Source organism: Helicoverpa armigera, chromosome 26 (assembly GCF_030705265.1).
Source record: "Helicoverpa armigera isolate CAAS_96S chromosome 26, ASM3070526v1, whole genome shotgun sequence".
Classification (NCBI taxonomy): domain Eukaryota; kingdom Metazoa; phylum Arthropoda; class Insecta; order Lepidoptera; family Noctuidae; genus Helicoverpa; species Helicoverpa armigera.
The window spans coordinates 2,848,721-2,872,241 of record NC_087145.1 but is presented as its reverse complement, the minus strand read 5'-3'; the positions used below and the strand labels follow the sequence as shown (position 1 = coordinate 2,872,241).

The window sequence follows — 23,521 nt, the reverse complement described above, 5'->3', positions numbered from 1 at the left end:
AATTTCGGACAGGTATGCGTATATGACCTGTTCCTCACATCTCTTTAACTGACACCAAAGTTTCCCTGACTGACAGCAAAGTTTCGCATTTGGTATACGGATAAACAGAGTCTAAAGACTAGACCCCGAGAAAGAACTTAGGCTTTTTATCCAGCTGCGGGGAGAAGTACCCTTGGGATACGGGTTAACCGCGGGAAATATTCATCCACAAATAGTTACGGTTATTGCATTGTCAAAGTCAACTTTACACAGTATACTACAAACATAAGAAATCTTGATACTTGATCCAAAATAGCGAACTATAAGAGTGATGTCATTGTCAGTGCATCCGTGTCTACGCAATGCACTATATTATGCCCAGTTGGCTGATCTGCTTACATGAGAACAGCCATCGTGTCTTTGAACGCCATATTAATAAACCATTGTTACCCAAAATATCTACCCCACTCAACATACAAGTACATATAGAATCCCGTGCATCGGAGAGCACGTAAATGTCGGTCGTGCGCCTGATCTATCTCCACGAGTGTCGGATTGGCGTCCCATCGGGTTATGAGACTGAAGTAAGTAATAGAAACTGCAACAGTGTGCAGCAAATGCTTGTGCACTATAACATGTCCTGCGCAGCTGGCTAATCTGCTTTTAAGAAAACCGCGGTGTCTAAAATTCGCATTAGACGACATATTATTATACCATTGTTACCCAAAATATCTACCCCATACAACATCCAAATACATAAAAAATCCAATAAACTTACATATAAGCTCCTTAGTAGCACTTCTGGACCTAGACGAGGTATCAGAGTCCAATCTCGCAAGTCCGCCATATTTCTTCTTGCTGGCGTCCACAGAACTCTGAGGGGAATACTTTGGTCTGGGCGCGGATTTGGCTGGCGGGTCAATGGTGACCTAGAGAGAGAAAAATTGGTTTAGAATGGGGTATTTTGGGGTATTTTTTTTATGTATGGTGGTGTTTTGAGAATTTGTGGTGGTGTGTGATTGCATGCTATGTTATGTGAGTTTGAAGTTTTAGTTTTGTTGATTAGATGCATGGCTTTGGTCAATCTTAACTGCTTCACTGCCTTTCTATGTTAAGTATCTTGTCCAATATTAGGACGTGTTAAGGTTTTACTCGTATTGTCAATAAGAACGTAACTTTAGAGTTAGTTTAGATATAGTCAACATCCCTGTCAGGAGTAAGGTTCGATTAATAAATTAAAGAGCGGTTTCAAGTAGGTAAGAAACTTGTGTCGTTTTGTTGACGTATCTTATAAAATAGCACCATGTTATTGCAGTGAATGTTTGTAGTTTCTATTTTCATTTTTGAAGCCATCGATGTTTTTGAAGATGTATAAAATATGGGACAGATGTCTAAATCCAAAATGGCGAATTCAAAGACGCGTATATGTCATCATGTAGTAAGTAATGTAGTGTGTAATACTGAAAAACATTGATTAAAAAAAAAAAAAAACAAAAAAAGATTCGTTGAAATAGCGAATTCAGTGTACCGAGTCGATAATTATGCGAAAATTTAACGCAAGTCATGCTCGTATTTTTCATGAAGACAATTCAATATTCCTATCGAACATGAATGCAATTTAAGATATTTTTGAAAATGTCATGGCATTTGTGTAGATTTGAGAGAGATATTGAAATAATCGATGAAAATCCACATTCATTTTCGCAAGTGATATACATGGTTTTGATACTTGAAATGTATTTTTATGGTTTTTTCTTGCATTTTTTGTTTACCTCTTCTACTTCTTGTTCACTTTTTACATTTTGGGGCCTTCGACGCTAAAAATAGTAATATAAAGTGTATTAGTATAAGCTTTTGAGATTATGTGATAGATGAAGAAACTCTGAGTAAGTTGCTACATGTAAAAATATTGTAAGTAAAAGCTGAAAATTTTATATATTTACAAAATGTTATTGTCTTGTTGGTTTGTAATGCCAAAATAAACTTATTGGCAATAATAAAATGCCGAAAATAAATCTTTAAATACACCCTTCATTAAGTTGCTTTGGCACATCCCCTGAAATGTCAGATTCTTTTCTTTACGGAACCAAAATGTCTAATTCATTATAGTAACTTTTTTCTATGTCAATACTTCGACCAATGTTCTTCATCAAGGCAAAAAATATATTAGATATTGTATCCCAATTTTTATAAACGTTACTTTGAATTCTGACCGTATAACACAGCACCTAAACAATATTATACATGATTATACAATGTATAAAATTAGTAATATAATATAGTAATCTTACCTTAGTCTTAGTAATAATCGGTGGTGGCGCTGGTTTGAGAGGCTTCTCAATGTAACGACGGTCACCCGAGTGCAGGAAGTTGTGGATCATCTGCGCTTGCTCAGGTGATGTTACCTCGCCTGGAGATTAAAGATTGTTTTAGATATTGATTGCTTGATCATGTGGTCATTTTATGTTGACTTATTAAGTTAATAAACGGAGGAACCGATTTTGATTACACATGTCTAAGAACCATGCATCGCTAAAATTTCATGCTGCTAAAACAGCGTTTATAAGATTTTACAAAAATGTTGTAAAAAATATCAGTAGCAAATTCTGAACACATTACTATTTGTTCTTCCGCTGTCATATTATTAATTTAGCTAAGTTTACTCTATTTTTTTCTGAACTAAGTTTTGCATTGATTTAAGCTCTTAATTGAGTTATAACAACAGGCCTCCGAACGAAATCCCTATAGACAGGAGGTGCATATTATATTTTCATATCACCCTGTAAGTATATAAATAAGGTAATAAAAGTATATTTTATACCACTTTATACAGAAATTTCTACATACCTTCAACAATAACAACACACGAAGTCTCATCGGTACCGTGCACGTTGGTAGCGATACATGTGTACTTCCCGCTGTCCTCCGGCCGACAATCTATGATCTCCATGGTGACCACTCCATCTGAGTGAGTCATCGCGTAGTCGTATTTGGATAACTCGCGTTTGTCTTTGTACCTGTGGGGGGAGAAAGGTGGTTTGAGTCAAAAGTCAAAAACGTTTATTGTAGATCCTAAAATTAGGAAGTCTTTTAAGATAGTCAGAAATCTAAAAGTTTGACAGCCAGTTTTATCATGGGTTGCCCAAATTGAGAAGTTCAGGTAAAACTGCCTATCTGAACTCCTCAGGCCGTATGAAACACTGGTACTCAGCTGCATCCAGTTAAGACTGGACAAGTCTTGGTAAGATTAGATCGACAAAACTTCCCAATTTCTTGGTCTTGCTGGTGCCATAATTTACCGTGTCGAAGACTGTTGACATTAGGCAGCTGTTCCGTGTCTCGCTCGACTGCTGCAACAGGTGTACGACACTCACCACTTGACAGTCGGCGTGGGCTTGCCGCTGAGGCAGCACAGCAGCTTGCAGGTGTCCCGCGCCTGCATGACGCGAGGCCGCAGCTGCAGGTGTACGACACTCACCACTTGACAGTCGGCGTGGGCTTGCCGCTGAGGCAGCACAGCAGCTTGCAGGTGTCCCGCGCCTGCATGACGCGAGGCCGCAGCTGCAGGTGTACGACACTCACCACTTGACAGTCGGCGTGGGCTTGCCGCTGAGGCAGCACAGCAGCTTGCAGGTGTCCCGCGCCTGCATGACGCGAGGCCGCAGCTGCAGGTGTACGACACTCACCACTTGACAGTCGGCGTGGGCTTGCCGCTGAGGCAGCACAGCAGCTTGCAGGTGTCCCGCGCCTGCATGACGCGAGGCCGCAGCTGCAGGTGTACGACACTCACCACTTGACAGTCGGCGTGGGCTTGCCGCTGAGGCAGCACAGCAGCTTGCAGGTGTCCCGCGCCTGCATGACGCGAGGCCGCAGCTGCAGGTGTACGACACTCACCACTTGACAGTCGGCGTGGGCTTGCCGCTGAGGCAGCACAGCAGCTTGCAGGTGTCCCGCGCCTGCATGACGCGAGGCCGCAGCTGCAGGTGTACGACACTCACCACTTGACAGTCGGCGTGGGCTTGCCGCTGAGGCAGCACAGCAGCTTGCAGGTGTCCCGCGCCTGCATGACGCGAGGCCGCAGCTGCAGGTGTACGACACTCACCACTTGACAGTCGGCGTGGGCTTGCCGCTGACGCAGCACAGCAGCTTGCAGGTGTCCCGCGCCTGCATGACGCGAGGCCGCAGCTGCAGGTGTACGACACTCACCACTTGACAGTCGGCGTGGGCTTGCCGCTGAGGCAGCACAGCAGCTTGCAGGTGTCCCGCGCCTGCATGACGCGAGGCCGCAGCTGCAGGTGTACGACACTCACCACTTGACAGTCGGCGTGGGCTTGCCGCTGAGGCAGCACAGCAGCTTGCAGGTGTCCCGCGCCTGCATGACGCGAGGCCGCAGCTGCAGGTGTACGACACTCACCACTTGACAGTCGGCGTGGGCTTGCCGCTGAGGCAGCACAGCAGCTTGCAGGTGTCCCGCGCCTGCATGACGCGAGGCCGCAGCTGCAGGTGTACGACACTCACCACTTGACAGTCGGCGTGGGCTTGCCGCTGAGGCAGCACAGCAGCTTGCAGGTGTCCCGCGCCTGCATGACGCGAGGCCGCAGCTGCAGGTGTACGACACTCACCACTTGACAGTCGGCGTGGGCTTGCCGCTGAGGCAGCACAGCAGCTTGCAGGTGTCCCGCGCCTGCATGACGCGAGGCCGCAGCTGCAGGTGTACGACACTCACCACTTGACAGTCGGCGTGGGCTTGCCGCTGAGGCAGCACAGCAGCTTGCAGGTGTCCCGCGCCTGCATGACGCGAGGCCGCAGCTGGAAGGTGAATGCTGGCGCCGTCTCGCTCGACTCCTGCCAGAATGTGTATGGAAGGGCTTCGCGTCTGCGCGGGGCTTCGGGCAGGTGCTGGCGTTGGACCTTCGGTACCGCTGGAAGAGGAAGAAGAAGGTTCAAATTTGATTTTGGCAGTAGCCACAATACGTGAGATAAGGGAAGAAGATGCCTGGAAAGTTTGTGAAATTGAAATGCTGCGGAATTGTTCAAAGGAGCTGCCATTGAACGCAAAGGATCAGATGAACGACCAACTAAAAGTATATAAAATATTCGGAAATATTACGAACCCAAAAACTTATACTAATACTTTTCCTTTTACCTAGTTTTAAAATCAATTTAAACAACGTCAACGATCAAACTTTCACATCAACAAAATTCACTTTTACAAAAAAATCACTCGAAAATCAAAGCACTATATTGCAACTAAATCGGGGCAGCCGACCCAATATTTTGAATCAATCGTTACTCCCCAGTAGTTAGGAAGCCAATGGTTAATTTAGTCGTAGCCGACTGACTAAAGGTGTTGCACTATATTTAGCTCAGAATGTACTCTGACACTATTGTCTGACAAACAATTAAATTGTAATCGCGACGGTATGACTGTCTAATTGGCCGCGAGTGTAAAATGTTTGTGAAGGATGGTAGGACGAAAATACTTGCTCATGTTGGAACAGGTATTTTGTGGTACCTGGATGTTATTTTGTAATAGTTTGTCGATTTATTTTGGTACCTTGGCCTATTTATTTGCCATTTCAGAATTTGTTGCATTGAGATTGAGACATATTGCGAAAGCATTTATAATCTCAATTGATGATGATGATGTCCTCCCAGACGTGTCCGTTGACGGCGACACCCTGTCAATTCCCGGCAATCTGTCTTCGCTCATGGGCCCGGTAGTGACTCGCGAACCCGAATTTGTTTTTAAAAACTCGGTCACATGATGCATAGTAGAGCTCTCCGTTTGCATTTATTTATTAATAAACAATTTTTTTTACCCTCTCATTAGAGGATAAAAGGAACATGATGGGTTCTTAAGTCATTAAAAGACTGACACTCCCTCACCGCTACTATCCCACAGCGGAAAAAAACTGTTACACAAAAAAATAAAATACTATATAAATTAAAAATTAAAAAGTAAAATACTCACGTTGTACATTCAGGAAGACGACCTCTTCCCTGAAGCCGTAATGGTTCTCAGCCCTGATGATGTACTCGCCGCGGTCTTCTAACTTCGCACGGTTTATTATGAAGTAATAGTCGTCGCCCGCGTACCTGTAGAATAGACAAGTTATTATATTTCTTGGTATTTCAATTTTATTTTCATATTTAAGTTAGAGGAATTATGGGAGTAAATAATGTAATTTATGAAATGACGGCAGATTAAAGAGTACTGAAGACAAAAAGATGCTGCAACGACCCTATCTAACATTGGACAGGAGGATGATGATAATGATTTGTAGAATATAAAATAAATACATAACAGAATATTTCTAATAATTATAACATTTTTAAAGGAACGTTTTGTGATTTGATTTCACAGCCAATGCATCAGAGAACTGATAAAAATATTGATTGCTTATTTTTTACACATGATCCCCAAAGGATGGTTTTGCTGGATATTTAATTTCCTAAGAAACACAAAGCTGTAAATATAATACATAAAAAGTAATAAAAAATAGAAGAGGGACTGATAAAACCACGGCTGCAGTCTGATGACGATGAACCAAGACACTTTTTGATGACGAACTGACCCACTTTAGAGACCAACTAAACACTTACCTCTTCATGAACTTGACGGACTGTCGCAGCTCGTGGTTGTTCCTGGACCAGGTGACTGTGGGCGTGGCGCAGGCGATGATGCGGCAGTACAGCTTCACCGACTGCCCTTCGTAGCAGAACGCCGATTATGGTTTGATGATGAACCGAGACCGTTTAGTGACGAACCAAGACACTGTTTATGACGAACTCAAGGCTACTTGATGACGAACCCAAGGCTACTTGATGACGAACCCAAGGCTATTTGATGACGAATCCGAGGCTATTTGATGACGAACCCAAGACCATTTGATGACGAACCCAAGGCTATTTGATGACGAATCGACACATTTTAGTGACGAACTAAACATTTACCTCTTCATGAACTTGACGGACTGTCGCAGCTCGTGGTTGTTCCTGGACCAGGTGACTGTGGGCGTGGCGCAGGCGATGATGCGGCAGTACAGCTTCACCGACTGCCCTTCGTAGCAGAACGCCGATTGTGGTTTGATGACGAACCGAGACCGTTTAGTGACGAACCCAAGGCTATTTGATGACGAACTGACCCATTTTAGTGACGAACTATACATTTACCTCTTCATGAACTTGACGGACTGTCGCAGCTCGTGGTTGTTCCTGGACCAGGTGACTGTGGGCGTGGCGCAGGCGATGATGCGGCAGTACAGCTTCACCGACTGTCCTTCGTAGCAGAACGCCGATTGTGGTTTGATGACGAACCGAGACCGTTTAGTGACGAACCAGGACACAATTTGATGAGGAACCCAAAACAATGATGACGAACCCAAGGCTATTCTATGACGAACCCAAGGCTAGTTGATGACGAATCCGAGGCTATTTGATGACGAACCCAAGGCTAAGTAATGACCAACCTAGTGCTGTTTAGTGACGAACTGAGCCATTTTAGTGACGAACTGACCCATTTTAGTGACGAACTAAACACTTACCTCTTCATGAACTTGACGGACTGTCGCAGCTCGTGGTTATTCCTGGACCAGGTGACTGTGGGCGTGGCGCAGGCGATGATGCGGCAGTACAGCTTCACCGACTGCCCTTCGTAGCAGAACGCCGATTGTGGTTTGATGACGAACCGAGGTGCTGCTTGGCGACGGTCTAGATGATGGAAAGAAAGTTATTAAATTATAGTTTTGATTCAAATATAGAAAATTATGGATTACCCCCCAAGTATTCTTAAAAAAAAACCAATGTACAATTTGACTTTCATATCATTTTATTATATGTCTAATTAAATTGAAGGACTGATATGTTATAAAGAGTGTGTTCACCTATTTTAGGCATGTAATTCTAGGGTTTTTTTTTGTAGTTTGAGTGTTTTTTTTATATACCAGTACAGTGTACCAATAAATAAATATGTTTGAAAGGTATATTAATTGAACACCTGGATAAATGTCTTGCATTTACTTGGGTGCTGGTAGATATTAGGTGATCAGAGTCTACATAATTTTCCTATACATAAACCTGAGGGTCCGGACGGGACTGCTGAAAGATATTTCATAAGAAATAAGCAGTACTTTTGTACTATTTTGTTATTACTTCTTCTGTTATGTGTTTACTGTGTACGTAAATAGTTAGATAAAGTAAATAAATGTATATCTTACCGAACTGTCCGTCGTATATCTTCCACTTCTCGATGAGAAGTTTGCGTAGAGAGCTGTACTCGCTCAGCCTGCCGATCGGCAGTTTGAATGATGACCAGTTCTGTGACAAGAAATATAGGTTTTATTTATGAAGGGGTATCAGTAATATATGTATTAGTAGTTGTAGGAGTATCGGTAAGTAGATATGTTTTGATGCAGATAACCTTGGGGAATGTGATTTAAAAGTTGCTGTATAATAAAATAAATATTATCACATTTGGATTACTTTTGACGTTAAAATATTATTTTTACAAAAATTGCCAGAATTTGTTCAGTTTTTAAAATCAAGTTTTTAATATAGTCTTCTACGGAAGAACGAAACATAAATTAAACAAATAGAAGGATAAGGAGGATTCTAAATCTTCGCTCAATATAGGCTTCTGCTTAAACACAGAGAATATTGATGTCGTCAGAGTGTAAGATGACTTTTTTCACACATATGTGTAGACGGATACACACGTGTGTTTGTCTGCGTGCACATAGGTCTCCTACAGGTATCTGTGGAGATCTAAGGCAGTTGTCCCACCAACGACGAGAAAACGACTAACTATCGGCTATTTCCTCGCTCAAGAAACGTACAATAGATATACTTTCCAAGTGAACAAAAGAGATGCATATACAAATAGTTGATCGCTGAGTGTTCACACTGCCTGCGAGCACTCGCTTCACTGGTTTGTAGCTGAGCGACAAAAGCTATGAAAGATAACAGTCGCTCGGCGACACTCGCCAAGCGTTTAAAACTCACGCCGAGAGAGCAACCTGTGGTCATTTCTCTACAGTGCGTATCTAGCGAGCGAGTGATGCGAGTAATCGCCCGCCTCACTCGCACACTCCTTATAGTCGAGCTACACAAATATCGGAACTACGCACTCGCTCCCCGCGTCTCGCTAACTCGTTTCTAGTTCTAGCTCTACTCGTTACTCGTTAATCGTTGCCGGTGAGACAAGTGCCTAAGGGGGAGGCCTATGTTCAGTAGTGGACGTCCTATGGCTGAGATTATGATGATAAATAATAATAAATAATGTCTGGACACATTTTCACACACGTTTGGGGGGAGGCCTATGTTCAGTAGTGGACGTCCTATGGCTGAGATTATGATGATAAATAATAATAAATAATGTCTGGACACATTTTCACACACGTTTGGTTAGCCCCATGGTAAGTTATTAATTAACTTGTGTTATGGGTGCTAACACAACTGATAAACTACATATAGCTACATATATACATATTGATAAATACATATTGTAACAACCAGACCACGGCCAACAAACATGCTCATCACACACATGTCGACCGAACCGGGAATCGAACCCGGTACCTCAGGTTCGGCAGTCCGGCATGGTGACCATTGCGCCATCGAGGTCGTCAAATGTTGATGATGACATACCTCGTACTGTTTGCGCAGACGGTCTCGCAGCGCCTCGTAGCGGCGCGCGTCGATGTGCGCGGTGCGCGCGGCGGCCGCGTCGCCCGCCAGCCACTTGTGCATCAAGCACTCGTGAGCTGTCATACGCTTCCTGTATGAACATATTGCTGTATTAGTATGAGTTTCGATAAAGCCGACTTAGAAGTTGCGACGGGACTTACAAGCGTAAGCGCGTGACGCAGTCGCTACGTCAGTTCAAAATTATTGTTGGAGTTCAGTAGTCAAAAATGTTAAAGGCTTAAAAAAATAATAAGGGGTGCCAAAGGTTTCTAAGCAGGTTTCTAATTTTGAACTTCAGATAACATTTTATATAAGTTCTAGAATGTTTAGCCAAACTGCTTTTTTTCAGGTGTTAGCTACTATCATGATGATTAATTACACAAAAAAAAACATCTGTAAACGCTAGGAAAAAAAGATAAAATAGAAAAAACAATGTTGAAATGAAAATTACGGAAAAAAAAAGAATTCTAGCTCCTAAAGTACAAAAAATCGGTGAACATACACGGGGGTGATTCGGATACCCCATAGCCTAGAACTTCTAAATTTTTCTTTTGGACGCCCATGGATGGGCCAACTTCTAGAGCATTTTGTACACCAAGCTTGCAATAACTCTTTCATATCTGAAATATCTCGCAGCCCCGGGTAACCCCAAAAACCCCAAAGGGTATTTTGCAAAATGCCTAAACAAGTTAAGTAAACAGAACCAATACTTACTCCTTGTTCTTAACGAGCAGCCTCCTGATGAAGTCCTTGGCATCATCAGAGACGTGCTGGAAGGCTTCCTCGTCGAACTCCCAGTCACAAGCCTTCACGTTCTTCAGGGTTTCGATGTCGTTGTTACCCGCGAACGGTGATAGGCCGGAGAGACTTTTGGGGGAAAGGTTATATTAGTTTTACATATGAACTTATATTTAATATATTATTTATCTTTCTTTCTATTATTAATCTATAAAATTAAAATACATGATTAATCTTTTTTTTCTTTTAATTTTCTGTTGCCATAAAGAAGGTTCTGGTTTTTTAGCTTTGGCAGACATCTTGGTAGTTATATATAGTATGTCTTATTATTTCCACATGTCGTGTAATTTTCCAATGTATTGCAATAGAGAAATCATATAATATAAAACAGAGCTTTATTAACTACCGGACAAAATCTCCTTTGTGACAAAGGAGACATATACAAATTCAAATTACATTCAAATTAAAATTATGCATTTAGTAATGCATAATTTGAATATGTGATTTTAGTATGCGAAGTGAATTTGCAGACAAATTATCGCATTGTCTCAAATTAAGAAAATAATCAACAACAGGGTCCTCCTAAAGCCTAATATCAATATGGAGGGAAAGTCAAGAACACGGTCCTGTCTCCTAAATACCAAACATCGATATTTTACGACAAAAATATATGTTATTAAATCTTAAACATAAATACTCACAGCACATAAGACAGCACTCCCACGGCCCACATGTCAGTATAGAAGCCAACAGGTTCGCGTTCCACGATCTCAGGCGCCGCGAACTCGGCCGTGCCGGTCGAGATCTTGACCACCTCGTTCGGGTCTAGTTTTTTAATTTAAACTATATCTTAATATTAAATACTCACAGCACATAAGACAGCACACCGACGGCCCACATGTCAGTGTAGAATCCAACAGGTTCGCGTTCCACGATCTCAGGCGCCGCGAACTCGGCCGTGCCGGTCGAGATCTTGACCACCTCGTTCGGGTCTAGTTTTTTAATTTAAAACTATATCTTAATAGTAAATACTCACAGCACATAAGACAGCACACCGACGGCCCACATGTCAGTATAGAAGCCGACGGGTTCGCGTTCCACGATCTCAGGCGCCGCGAACTCGGCCGTGCCGGTCGAGATCTTGACCACCTCGTTCGGGTCTAGTTTAGTGGCTAGGCCGAAGTCGATGATCTGTTGGGAGAAGATGGATGTGAATGTTTTGAAAAGAAAAAAAGATCTCGGGTTATTTAGTTTAATAGTTCAATTTCGGCAACCAATCAACCTAACCTGTGTAAAGGTGAAGAGAAAGTTTGTTGATCGAATTTTAGGTCAGAAATTACCAATTGGCCTTGAGTTAGTGTGGTGATAAACCCTTCTCTGTATTGAGGAGAGCCAATGGGACAAAGGCTAATGATGATGGTAGGTAGATACGTGTTGGACCAACAATTCGTTGATTATTAGAAACACTTTCTTCATTATCATGCTCTTGAAACTAGAGGGTAACTTTATTAGGAACATTACTTTTATTCTCTATTAACAATATTTTGACCACATAGTTCCCAAAAGTGTTAAGGGTCCATCGTAAAAATTTGCCTCATCTTATGCTCGAGTAACTACATACTTTCAATTGAGAGCAGTGCTCTCAATTACAGTGGAAGATTTCTAAACTGACAACTTTAAATCTACCAAACCAAAATCATCAGTTATTATTTATTTCTTCTTACCTTAACATCAGTACCAGTCCTAGTCTGGCACATAACGTTCTCGGGCTTCAGGTCAAGATGTATGATGTTCTGTTCGTGCATATGTCTGACTCCTTCGCAGATCTGTCGCATGTAGTGAGCGGCTTCGGCTTCCGACATGTTGTAGCCGGGCTCTGTGATGCGCTCGAATAACTCGCCTCCGGATAGGCTGGTGAAGGTAGGTATCGATTAATAATCGATTGTTATAATCGATAAGATTTTAAGAATAGTTTTCTTCTAATCTAGGCCATGTCACTAGAAGATCCTGTCTAGATCTATACTGGTATCGATTACATTACACTATTTGAAGTTTTAGAATAGTTTAGTTATTTTTATTGCTTTCAAAATTCAGATAGGCTTTCGTTATTTTCGAAATTTATTTTAGATTTCAACTTCAGTATGGTAAAAAACTAGTTTTGTTGGCTTTGCAACATTCACAAAAACCAAATGCAATAGGTAAGTTATGACAAAATTAATTAAGGACATTGCATATAATATGTTGGATACAATGGTATTTTCAGAAGCCGTAATATTTATGGAAAACACTGTCAAATTAGTACAAAAGAAACTAGAGTGACAAAAATACTCACAACTCGAAAATAAGGACCATCTCATCATCATCTTCAAAGGCATCATGCAAATTAATCAGTTTCCTATGATGCAATTGATTCATGATATCAATTTCCTTCTTAATGAGCTCCTTCTCCATGGCCCCTGCGACTGGTATGAACTTGGCCGCGAAGTAGTTGCCAGTAGCCCTCTCGCGGCAACGGTGGACAACTCCGAAAGCGCCTGTACCTACAACATTGGGGGATACCTCATGCCTCTGTTTTTTTCGGGTTTGTGGTGTGACCAGGGGGTAGATAACTTCGTAAAGTAGCAAAAATTACGTAGAAGTAGACCTCTTTTATCTCATTAAAGCGGGTGAGTAGTAGTTTTGTGTGTAAATGTATATGAAGATTAACTTTGTATGTGGAAGCTCGGGAGCGCTCAGTATTGGTCAATTCGCCGAGTCATATAAGGATAATGTGCATGTATATGGTAGTAATATACACACAAGTATGGTTTATTCACTGTTATGAGTATTTTCAACTACATGAGAAACGAGAAATTACTTTGGACTTATTTTGCTCTTTACGAAGTTGTCTAAATACAGTGGTCTACATTATATTCAATAGTATAAAGTATTAAGTAGTTTTAAGAGCTGGCTTTCAAAATGTTGTAGAAATAATATTATTGTTGGACAGGAAACATTAATGAGCTTGCCAGCTTTTAAAAATCGCATACTTAAGATTAATAATTCCACTTCAATTTAGGTTTTCACGTACGGCTGATTATTTCAGTGAACAGTTTACCTATAAGCTGTCAAAATAATCAGTCACACGTAAATAAGTGTAATTTCTAATGTATCTACCAATCTGTGCCAATATTATACGCCAATTTCTACTTGGTGTAATAACGCATACAAATATTTTGTACTGTGTAATTTTTGTAAAATAAATAAATATTAAAATTAAAATATCTTATAAAGCGAAAACCGTGCATCCGATCTACGAAAGATAAAAGAAAAAAAGATAATAAACTGTAATAAAAAAAAACTTAAAAAAATAAATATTTAAAAAAATTAGGGTTACTGGAAATATTACGACCTAGAAGACGAAATGAAATAATTTCTTTTTTTTTCATTTTTCCAATCACCCTACTAAATTTTCATGCGAATTTTTCCTAAGGAAAAATCTAGAATTTTATAATAAAATAAGTATGCGTGTGAGATAGAGAGATGCAGATAAAGAGATGCACTACATCGATCCATTCTCACACAGACCTCGGGCCCGCGACCTGCGAGACGGAGCGCTCACGAAGTCACCTGTGAATCATCACCACTGCGTCAAAGTCGAAGTCAGTTTTTTTAATTTCAAATAGGCCTAGACGGTCTTGGTTATCTGAATAAATTATTTATTATTAAAACCTCTTTTTGAAATATCAAACTAGTTGCAACTAAAGAGTTGGTCTCATGGAGAAGAACCGGCAAGAAATTCCATAGACTCTCTTTTCAAAAGATTGTATTTTAGAATCACCACTTTGGATTGGGGATTAAGATGTTATAAATTACTAGCGAAGAAGGCTTTAAGTTAGGCATAATTTGAAGGGGGTATTTTTACTGGAACCCATTTTTTAAAAGGTAAAATTTAGTGGAATGGAATATTGGAATGAATGCAATCGCCAATGTCCTGTTTAGACCCATTGTCACTAACTTAATGCTAAAAAGAACTTTACCTGGTTATTTAGATTTGGTTTTCAGAAAATAAGTAGTATTTCTACGGCTATTTCGTTAGTAATTCTATGTTAATGTTTAAAAACTATCAAATTCGGTGTGACGTCACAAGCAACTTCGTAAGTGTTTTAGTTTTTATTTAATTGTTTATTTTTACTATCATGCTCAAATTTTTGAAATATGCATTTATTTTTGTAAAATTTTACCTTAAGACTTATTTAAAAAGATAACTGAAAGAAATGTTAGTTGACCGTTTTTATTTTACTTTTTAATCATAGTTTTGAAAATAAAATATCTTTATAGATCTGATGCAAGGAAAATTACTGTGTAATCGTGTGTAAGTGTAATAGTCGGAAATATTAAAAAAGTGTAATCTCTTAACTAATTCAGTAACCAATATACGCATGCAAATTATTTTCATTTGAAAATCAGATAGTAATTATTGAATGTTTTTCTAAGTCTACTTAAATTCTTCGAATCAAATCAAATGGCACATTCCCATGACTTTTGAAAGCCATATTTATCATCACTATCATTTAAACTACCATTTTGTACCATGCAAATAGAATTCTACCAATTTCTACCATAACTACTAATTCTACCAAATTCTACCATAACTACTAATTCTACCAAGTTCTACCATAACTACAAATTCTACCAATACCTAACCATGCTTATTCAACTTACCAATCTCCTCAAGTATATCATACTTGTCGTATACAGAGCAAGTATTGATATCGACTGGTTGCGGCACGTATTTGCTGTATATATCGAACACATAACTGTCGTAGTCTTTCACTGGACCGTGGTCTGCGTTCGTGCGGATACGTTTGCCGGTTTCGTCGACTGAAAGAGAGGGGGTTTTTGTGAGTTTTGGTTGTTGATTATGAGGTAAATGCTAAAAAATTTATGCATTTTGGTGTTATTTGGGTCTAATTCCTAAGCTGAGGCAGTGCCGTTACAAAATAAAACCAGGATTAAAATAAAAGAAGGTGAGACCTTGATAAATTACGTAACTTATAAGAAAATGTAATAGAGCTGAAATAAAGGTTCATGGGGTAAAGTATTTATTTAAAGACTGAAGATTAATAGGGGCGGAATATTTATATATCGACCAGTTATAACAATCGATAGCCATTGAGACTTTTGAAGTGATAGTAAGAGTGGCTTCCTTTAATGTGAACAGCAAAACTCTAATCATTATATAGGCAATTTAGTCTGTACTTTCTGTGGATTTTTCACGATTTTTTTGCAACAATCTTTTATATGATTTGACCCAATAAATACAAACGACCCTCACCAGGATACTCCTTCTTCTTGAACTCCTTCTTGATAATGGCCTTGGTCTGCACCAAGGTAGTGGGCTCGCTAGGCTCCGACCTGCCGTAAATGTTCTCAGCGTATACGCGGAACTCATACTGTTTGCCGGGGACTAGGCCTGTGATCGCCATTGTTGTGAATCTGGGGGAAAAAGAGAGATGTTTTGTTAAATAAATCCAATGTACAACTTTGTTAAATGATCTCTACATAAGGATAAAAGTTAATGTACAACGTCAAAATATACTGCGATAAAAATTAACTTAAACGACACTATATTTTATAAGATTGAAGTTGACAAGGTTTTGAGTGGGATGTGACTCTCTTGAATACAGTGAAATTTCAGTTTAACTCGCGACAAAGCATGTCTAATTAAGGTCAAGTGTTACAGCATTTTGGCAGGTAGTCTTTCAAGTTTATTTTAAAAAAGATTTAGTTACTTTTTAAGTTAGGCAACATAAAAATAGTTATATGGAGTTAAATAAAATTACAGTTACAGAAGTAACATTCTGGCCTGATCCTTTACATTGTAGTAGGTGACAATTTAAGTAACACATCTGTTACTTTTCCATTTCTGGTGTTGCCATTCCGGATCTAGATGAGGAATGGTAAATAATGCTTTTGTTAAGCTTACCTGGTGTTGCCAACCCTTATCCAACTGGACATGGGATGTTCTCGTTTCTCCACCAGATAGTTGGTGATGTCTGAGCCTCCGTCCCACACTGGCGCCTTCCAGCTGAGTGCGAGGGAGTCGACTCCGATGTTGTCAACTGCTGGGAAGCGGGGCGGGTCCGGACGGTCTGAGAAATTGATTGGTATTTAGTAAGCTAAGTACATATTACATAGTTTGTTGTAACTATGTATGTGTCATTTTCCCCTTTTTATTTTTGAAAATATGTAGATTTAATTTGTAATATATTGAATAGGTATATAGTTGTATAAATAGGAATTTAAAATAAAAAATGTAAGCTAAGCAAGTCCTCAAGTAAGTGAGCGACTACAGGTTTCAATGTTGTTTTATTAACTTAAAGAAGTAGGTAATGGGACAAAAAAAAACAAAGTCCACCACAATGTAGAAAGTACAAAAAGAAATCTATGTATCTAAAAAATCCTTTAGTTCCAAATAGATCAAAGAAAGGGGATTCCTTAAATTTGACAAAAATCTAGCATATATAGTTTCCACATATGTATATGTTTATGCTAGATTTTTTATTGTCTTCGTTTTCGTACAGAGAAGTCACTGAGTAACTTTCTTTTAATTTCGCATAAGTATTACCGTGTCCATTTCGACCGCGCGGCCACCTCATAATTTTTGATGAAACTTTGCCAGGAATTAGTAGTAATTTGTTACTTTTCACTCCTCTTTTCCTGAATTTGTTACAAAAAAAACCAAGCCGCTATGACAAAGAACAGTTGGCCGCTAGAACCGCCACTTGCCGTAGTCATCGCCCGTGATTACTCAGAAACTATACAATGCAGATAGACGAATGATACATCAAAAGAAAGGTCTTAATTTGTTAAATTTGTTACAAAAATAAAAAAGGTCAAAACGTAGATATACAAAAAGTTATGCAATGTTAAGTTTTCAGGTTATGAGTAGGTAAGTATATCACCGTAGGCACCAAATTAATAGAGGCTAATGTGTATAGAAAATTAGTCTTTAATTTGTTACAGCGAAAAAAGACAAAAAAATACTAGAAAGCAGGTTCAATAATATGTTAGAGTCGATTTTAGTTGGCCGCGCGGACGGCAATATGCCTAAAATACAATTTCGTTTTTCTCGTTATTAAAAGTAGGTTTTAGCTTAATTAAAGTACTAGTCGATGGGTAAAGTAACCTAGTTTGAATAAATATAGCGAATTTAACTGCAGCATTCGTATTTTAGGAGATATTTACAAAAACACAGTGGTATGAAACTGTATGAGAGTAGGGTGTCCATGCATTTTCACATATTCGAAATTTTCGTTATTCACGTCTTATTTTTTTAGGGAGAGTGCATACTTTATAAAAATCAAAGTCACAAATAGATTAAAATTTCTTTATTTACAATCAACACAAAGGCAAACAAATCAATTGTTTGCCTTTGTGTTAACACAATGTGTCAAAAATGTGACACAGAGTTGAAAGGTGAACTTAAGCTAGGCGAGATCATAACATTTTATTTAAACGGAGCTGCAGACTCAGTTTTACTCACTGAATTGCCGATTACTCTTAGCATTAAGGATAATTATTATTTCTTAGTTGGTACTATAGAATTTATACCAGGCACAAAAATAGGCCACTATAAATGTCATTTTTTAAATAACAACAAAATATTTTTGTTACGACGACAATTCTTTTAAAATTGAAATAAGTACCTCTAAGAAAATATGTCTACATTCTGTGTCACATATTTTCGTGTCAGTTAGACACGAAAATATGTGACACAGAATTTATAAATATTATGTTAGTTTATGAAGATTTTATATTTATCTGGTTGTCTTTTATTACTTGATTTGTTTGCCTTTGTGTTGATTGTAAATAAAGAAATTTTAATCTATTTGTGACTTTGATTTTATAAAGTATGCACTCTCCCTAAAAAAATAAGACGTGAATAACGAAAATTTCGAATATGTGAAAATGCATGGACACCCTACTCTCATACAGTTTCATACCACTGTGTTTTTGTAAACATCTCCTAAAATACGAATGCTGCAGTTAAATTCGCTATATTTATTCAAACTAGGTTACGTTACCCATCGACTAGTACTTTAATTAAGCTAAAACCTACTTTTAATAACGAGAAAAACGAAATTGTATTTTAGGCATATTGCCGTCCGCGCGGCCAACTAAAATCGACTCTAACATATTATTGAACCTGCTTTCTTGTATTTTGTCTTTCGCTGTAACAAATTAAAGACTAATTTTCTATACACATTAGCCTCTATTAATTTGGTGCCTACGGTGATATACTTACCTACTCATAACCTGAAAACTTAACATTGCATAACTTTTTGTATATCTACGTTTTGACCTTTTTTATTTTTGTAACAAATTTAACAAATTAAGACCTTTCTTTTGATGTATCATTCGTCTATCTGCATTGTATAGTTTCTGAGTAATCACGGGCGATGACTACGGCAAGTGGCGGTTCTAGCGGCCAACTGTTCTTTGTCATAGCGGCTTGGTTTTTTTTGTAACAAATTCAGGAAAAGAGGAGTGAAAAGTAACAAATTACTACTAATTCCTGGCAAAGTTTCATCAAAAATTATGAGGTGGCCGCGCGGTCGAAATGGACACGTATTACCGACTCTAAAATTCCCTTATTTTATCTTACTCACAATTTTAAAGACTATATACTTCAATATTATCTACTTACCGCTAATCTCAACGTTGATGGTAGCGGAGTCCTGTCCCAGCTCGTTCTCAGCAGTGATCCTGTACGGGCCGGAGTCCAGCTTGCTGGCGTCGCGGATTGTCAGGATCGCGTGACGTTCTGGAATATTATGTAGAGTTTGTTAATGTATACAATTATAATACCTATATGAATATTTAAAAGAAGGGTATACTAAATTGTGACATAATGTTTACGAACATGTGTATTCTGTAATTTGGCGATGGCTAACAATATTGTAGTGTCAAATATAACTGCCCTTTTATGAGCATTTCAGGTTGTAATTTTTCATATTCATGCAACAATAGAAAGTTGGTTTTGGAGATCTACATTTACAACGGCAATTGGCTGACATGATGATGATGCAACACTAACTTCATAATTATTTTTTAATTCATAATTATTTATGATTTAAATAAGGTTAGACAGGAAGATAATTATTTATCAGCTATTGCTGGTATATGTCTGCAGAATTGATTACCATTCAACCTATTCTAAAGCCATTGCCAACATTGAATACAGTTTACAAACATACAGTATAGTAACTATAAATCCATACCATTTTAGACAACTTCTCTGACACTATACTCTAACACTAAGTAAATATATTCTTAATAACTACAATATAATATCTTACCTTTCCTCTCCACATGATAATGATGTCCAGACTCAATAGTTTCTCCCTCCCTCACCCACGTGATCTTGGGCACGGGGTGTCCAGTGAAGGGAATCTTGATGACAACATTCTCGCCCTTGTCGAAGTACGCGGTGACGCGGAAACGAGGCGGTACGTTCAGTTTTGGTGCGGCTGAAATGGGTAAATTATGAGTATTTTGGGGTTTAGGAATATAATATGGAGGTAAATAGTGTGGACAAGGATAAATATTGTGAGGAATGTATCAAGACTACGTTTAGACGAAACTAGTCTAAATATTTTTCGGGGATGTCAAAAATATTTTTATGACTTCTATTTTGGAAGGCAAGTAAAATTTTGGGTCCCGACTGTCATTTGAACATCTTTGATAGTCGTACCAGGTATTCTGAAGACAAATATCATGTATTAGTAACATGTTTCCTAAGCAAGTAACTGAATTAAAGAGATCATCTAGGCAGCCGCTCCATGTAACACACTAGAACTTGGTAGCATTTGAAAAGTCTAGCTAATGACCCCAACAGAATTACCAGAGTAGGCTGACAGTTTTACGAAGACAACCAGTGTTATTTTGCTCTTGTAACTAAGTTAACAAGCTCATATTACCAGCCATCCATGTAAAAAATCTGGGACTCATCCAAAAAATTACTTTAAAAAAGTCCATTCAAAAGAAAACTCACTCATAATCAACAGTTCAGCCCTAGTGCTCTTCACACCAGCTCTGTTAACAGCTCGACAGACGTACTCGTCGGCGTCTTCGCCGAACACGTCCATGACGGTGAGGAAGTGGTTGTCACCCTCGCTCCAGATGCGGTGGCGAGGTCCGTTCGTTATTTCGCGGGCTCCTGTGGGAAAAGAAATTGTTATATAAGCTGTTTCTTTGATTCTAATAATTATTTGACCTGATATTTTTATGCGTGATTGCAATGACGCATATTTTGTAACGTACTTATTTAGAGAACCACTAACCTTGTATTTGTTTTGTAAGGGTACGGCAAGATAATTTAAGTGACTAGCACTAATGAATCCTTAATATTTTATTTTAATTAAAATACACTTTATTAATAAATAGATAAGGAAGGAATAACCATACGTATTCATAGGTTAAAACTTTTACAAACTTTACCAAGAGTTTATTATTAAGGGAGGAAATCCCTTGTTGTTTATATAGGATGTTTAATAATTTCTTATTACATTTGATATAATAATTGACCACAATTTTTTTTAATACCATGAAATAAAGAATCCCTTGAAATGTTATCGCTTGCTTGTATCCTATTCGAACGTTAAATTACAACATAGTTGGTAAATAGTTAGGCAGATGATCATGAAATTGAAGCATTTAAAAATAACTAAGGCTATTTAAATAAATTCAACATATTTAGGCCTATTTAATTTAACGTGAAACTCACCCTTATACCAAGTGATGGTAGGTTTCGGCAACCCAGTGATGGTGCACGTGAACTTGGCGTTGTGGTACTGTATGCAGTTGGCGTTCTTCAGTGGTTTCACGATCTCTGGCGGGGTGGCCGCTGTGGGTGATAGTGGGTGGTTAGATTTTTGGTGTGAAAATATGTGGAGGGGTACTAAGATTTGAGGGTAGAATTTACAGCTTTATAAAGAAGGCTGTTTTTGGGATGTAAATTATCCCAAACATACTTAAATTCAGATGAATAAAACTGTATTTTGACGATATATTTTACAATACTAGAATAATCAAGCATACATATATGTATAGGTCTACTAGGTACTCAACCGTCATCCCAAAAAGGAGGTGGTTCTTATCTCTGAAGAAACAACCAATTTGAGTCCTGCAATAATGTCCATTCTTTTGAACACGAATGTTTTCTTTGTCGTTCGCATTTCAATATTAGACTATTCAATTCTGATCCACTAGTAAATATCTACATAACCTTCATTCTCTTTTAATTACCTCTGCTTACCATTTTACATTCAAGCCTTTAAATTTTGACTGATTCTTTTCTCTATTTCTTTCTCCCCCTCATACTCACTCTGACTTTCTATCAGGGGTCAAATACAATCTACCAAGCTACTGACCTTTAGGATCGACGACCTTGACCTGCTGACTGGCAGTGCTAGGCGGCGAGACTCCGGCCTCGTTCTGCGCCGTCACGCGGAACTCGTACTGCCGACCCTCGATGAGGTTGGAGCAGTTCCACTGGTTGGGCAGGCAGAGCGTCGGGTTTACTCGCTGCCAGGTGTTCGTGCCTACTTCGCGTTTGTCGATCCAGTAGCCTGGGGGAAGATTAAGTTAGTAGCTTCTGTGATATATCAGGGTTATTGATTAAGCTAAATACTGGTCCTCAACTGCATCCGTTCAGAATAAAAGCCGACCTGAACATATTTGGAAAAAGGCTAGGCAGATGGTTGATCTTGATCTTGGTTGATGGTTGACCTGGCAAGGAGCTTTTCTTGTGACTATGATTATGACAGATTCAGAAAAAAAACTTGTATTTTAAAAGCTTATGATCTCAGGGAGGAATTATGGAGATTCCAGTGATCCATTTAGCCAAAAATATTTATATTGCATCAAACGATCGCTTCATCGTCAGTAAAACGTACATAGATATTTAAATATGATGATTTTTTTTGGAAAGGAAACTCTCAAAAACCTTTGATTTTCACCTATAATTTTAAGTGTTATTTTACCTTGAATCCTAGATCCACCATCGCTCTCTGGTTTGTCCCATTCCAGGTGAACGAAGTCTCCTCCGATCTCCAGGATCTTGGGAATGCCAGGAGCTGATGGTGGGTCGTATGGTGCCTTAGCCTGGGAAAGTAGACACAACGATTAGTTAATTTTATACTGAATTTAACAAAAGAAATCATCCAGAGTTAAGATTTTTTTGAAGTATATAAGGTACATATTATGGTATGGTCCATGTAGCCTAACATTGAAGGAATTTTGTTTTTTAAACGAATAGGTTCTTATTTTGTGCAGTATTTCTTGTTTAAAATTGGTCAGAAACACATTACTTGCGTTGAATGTATTGAGTGAAAAAAATTGTGTGAGCTGTAACTTGTTCTCCACTTCAGTTAACTTTATATAAATCAGAACAAATTTTTTACTTATAAAGATACTATAAATAATAAAAATCTCACCTTAATCGGGTTAGCGCCTTCCAAAGCCGGGCCAACCCCATTATCATTAGCAGCATGTACTCTAAAGTTATACTCCTGTCCTTCCGTCAATCCTTGAACCGTAAACTTGGTATCCCTCACAGAAGACGCGATGGTAATCCAAGCAGTTCCCGATATATCACAACGTTCGATAACATAGTGAGTGACAGGTAGACCTCCGTCGTAAGTGGGAGGCTTCCAGGCCAGGGTGCAGGAGTGACGGGAGATGTCTGACGTCTCCAGAGGTCCTTGAGGAGGTCCGGGGAGACCGGTGACCGTAACTGTGAAGGTATCTGATGTTTCGCCTGATTTGTTGGTGATTTGGAGCTTGTAGATGCCTGGGGAGAAAATAATTTGTTAGTTTTATGATTTTTTTATGGAATATAGGGTTTCTTGTCAATAGAAGTGGGACTTTTGGTTTTCTTTGATTAATTAGACAATATAATTTTGACTAACTTATCAATCAAATACACATTGTATGAATAGGACAACTTTTCCAACAAGTATCAAGATCTTGCTATTAGCTCATATTAGTCTTAGAAATCCATGAACACCAATGACTGTGTTTCGGATGGCACGTTAAACTGTAGGTCCCGGCTGTCATTGAACATCCTTGG

The 23,521-nt window shown here is 38.9% G+C and overlaps 1 protein-coding gene and 1 long non-coding RNA gene across 2 annotated transcripts in view; both read right to left on the bottom strand.

Moving 5' to 3' along the window:
- The window catches only part of LOC110373907 (twitchin), a 118,298-nt gene that overhangs the window by 5,571 nt on the left and 89,206 nt on the right, over positions 1-23,521 (bottom strand). Inside the window, exons 122-143 of the mRNA XM_064041697.1 lie at positions 22,887-23,242; positions 22,434-22,554; positions 21,822-22,019; positions 21,176-21,295; positions 20,444-20,608; positions 19,749-19,919; positions 19,097-19,213; positions 16,373-16,538; positions 15,722-15,882; positions 15,109-15,267; positions 12,737-12,944; positions 12,129-12,315; positions 11,441-11,595; positions 10,381-10,533; positions 9,628-9,757; positions 8,199-8,298; positions 7,527-7,692; positions 5,954-6,078; positions 4,706-4,901; positions 2,827-2,996; positions 2,271-2,389; positions 758-908 (exon numbers count right to left, since the gene is read on the bottom strand). Of these exons, the coding sequence (XP_063897767.1) occupies positions 758-908; positions 2,271-2,389; positions 2,827-2,996; positions 4,706-4,901; positions 5,954-6,078; positions 7,527-7,692; positions 8,199-8,298; positions 9,628-9,757; positions 10,381-10,533; positions 11,441-11,595; positions 12,129-12,315; positions 12,737-12,944; positions 15,109-15,267; positions 15,722-15,882; positions 16,373-16,538; positions 19,097-19,213; positions 19,749-19,919; positions 20,444-20,608; positions 21,176-21,295; positions 21,822-22,019; positions 22,434-22,554; positions 22,887-23,242 (3,594 nt within the window). The remainder of the gene's footprint in view (positions 1-757; positions 909-2,270; positions 2,390-2,826; positions 2,997-4,705; positions 4,902-5,953; positions 6,079-7,526; positions 7,693-8,198; positions 8,299-9,627; positions 9,758-10,380; positions 10,534-11,440; positions 11,596-12,128; positions 12,316-12,736; positions 12,945-15,108; positions 15,268-15,721; positions 15,883-16,372; positions 16,539-19,096; positions 19,214-19,748; positions 19,920-20,443; positions 20,609-21,175; positions 21,296-21,821; positions 22,020-22,433; positions 22,555-22,886; positions 23,243-23,521) is intronic.
- LOC135118824 (uncharacterized) lies at positions 17,383-18,606 on the bottom strand. The gene is made up of 2 exons (XR_010277805.1): positions 17,820-18,606; positions 17,383-17,775 (listed from the first exon to the last, which is right to left on the bottom strand). It is a non-coding gene; the product is annotated as an uncharacterized LOC135118824 (long non-coding RNA).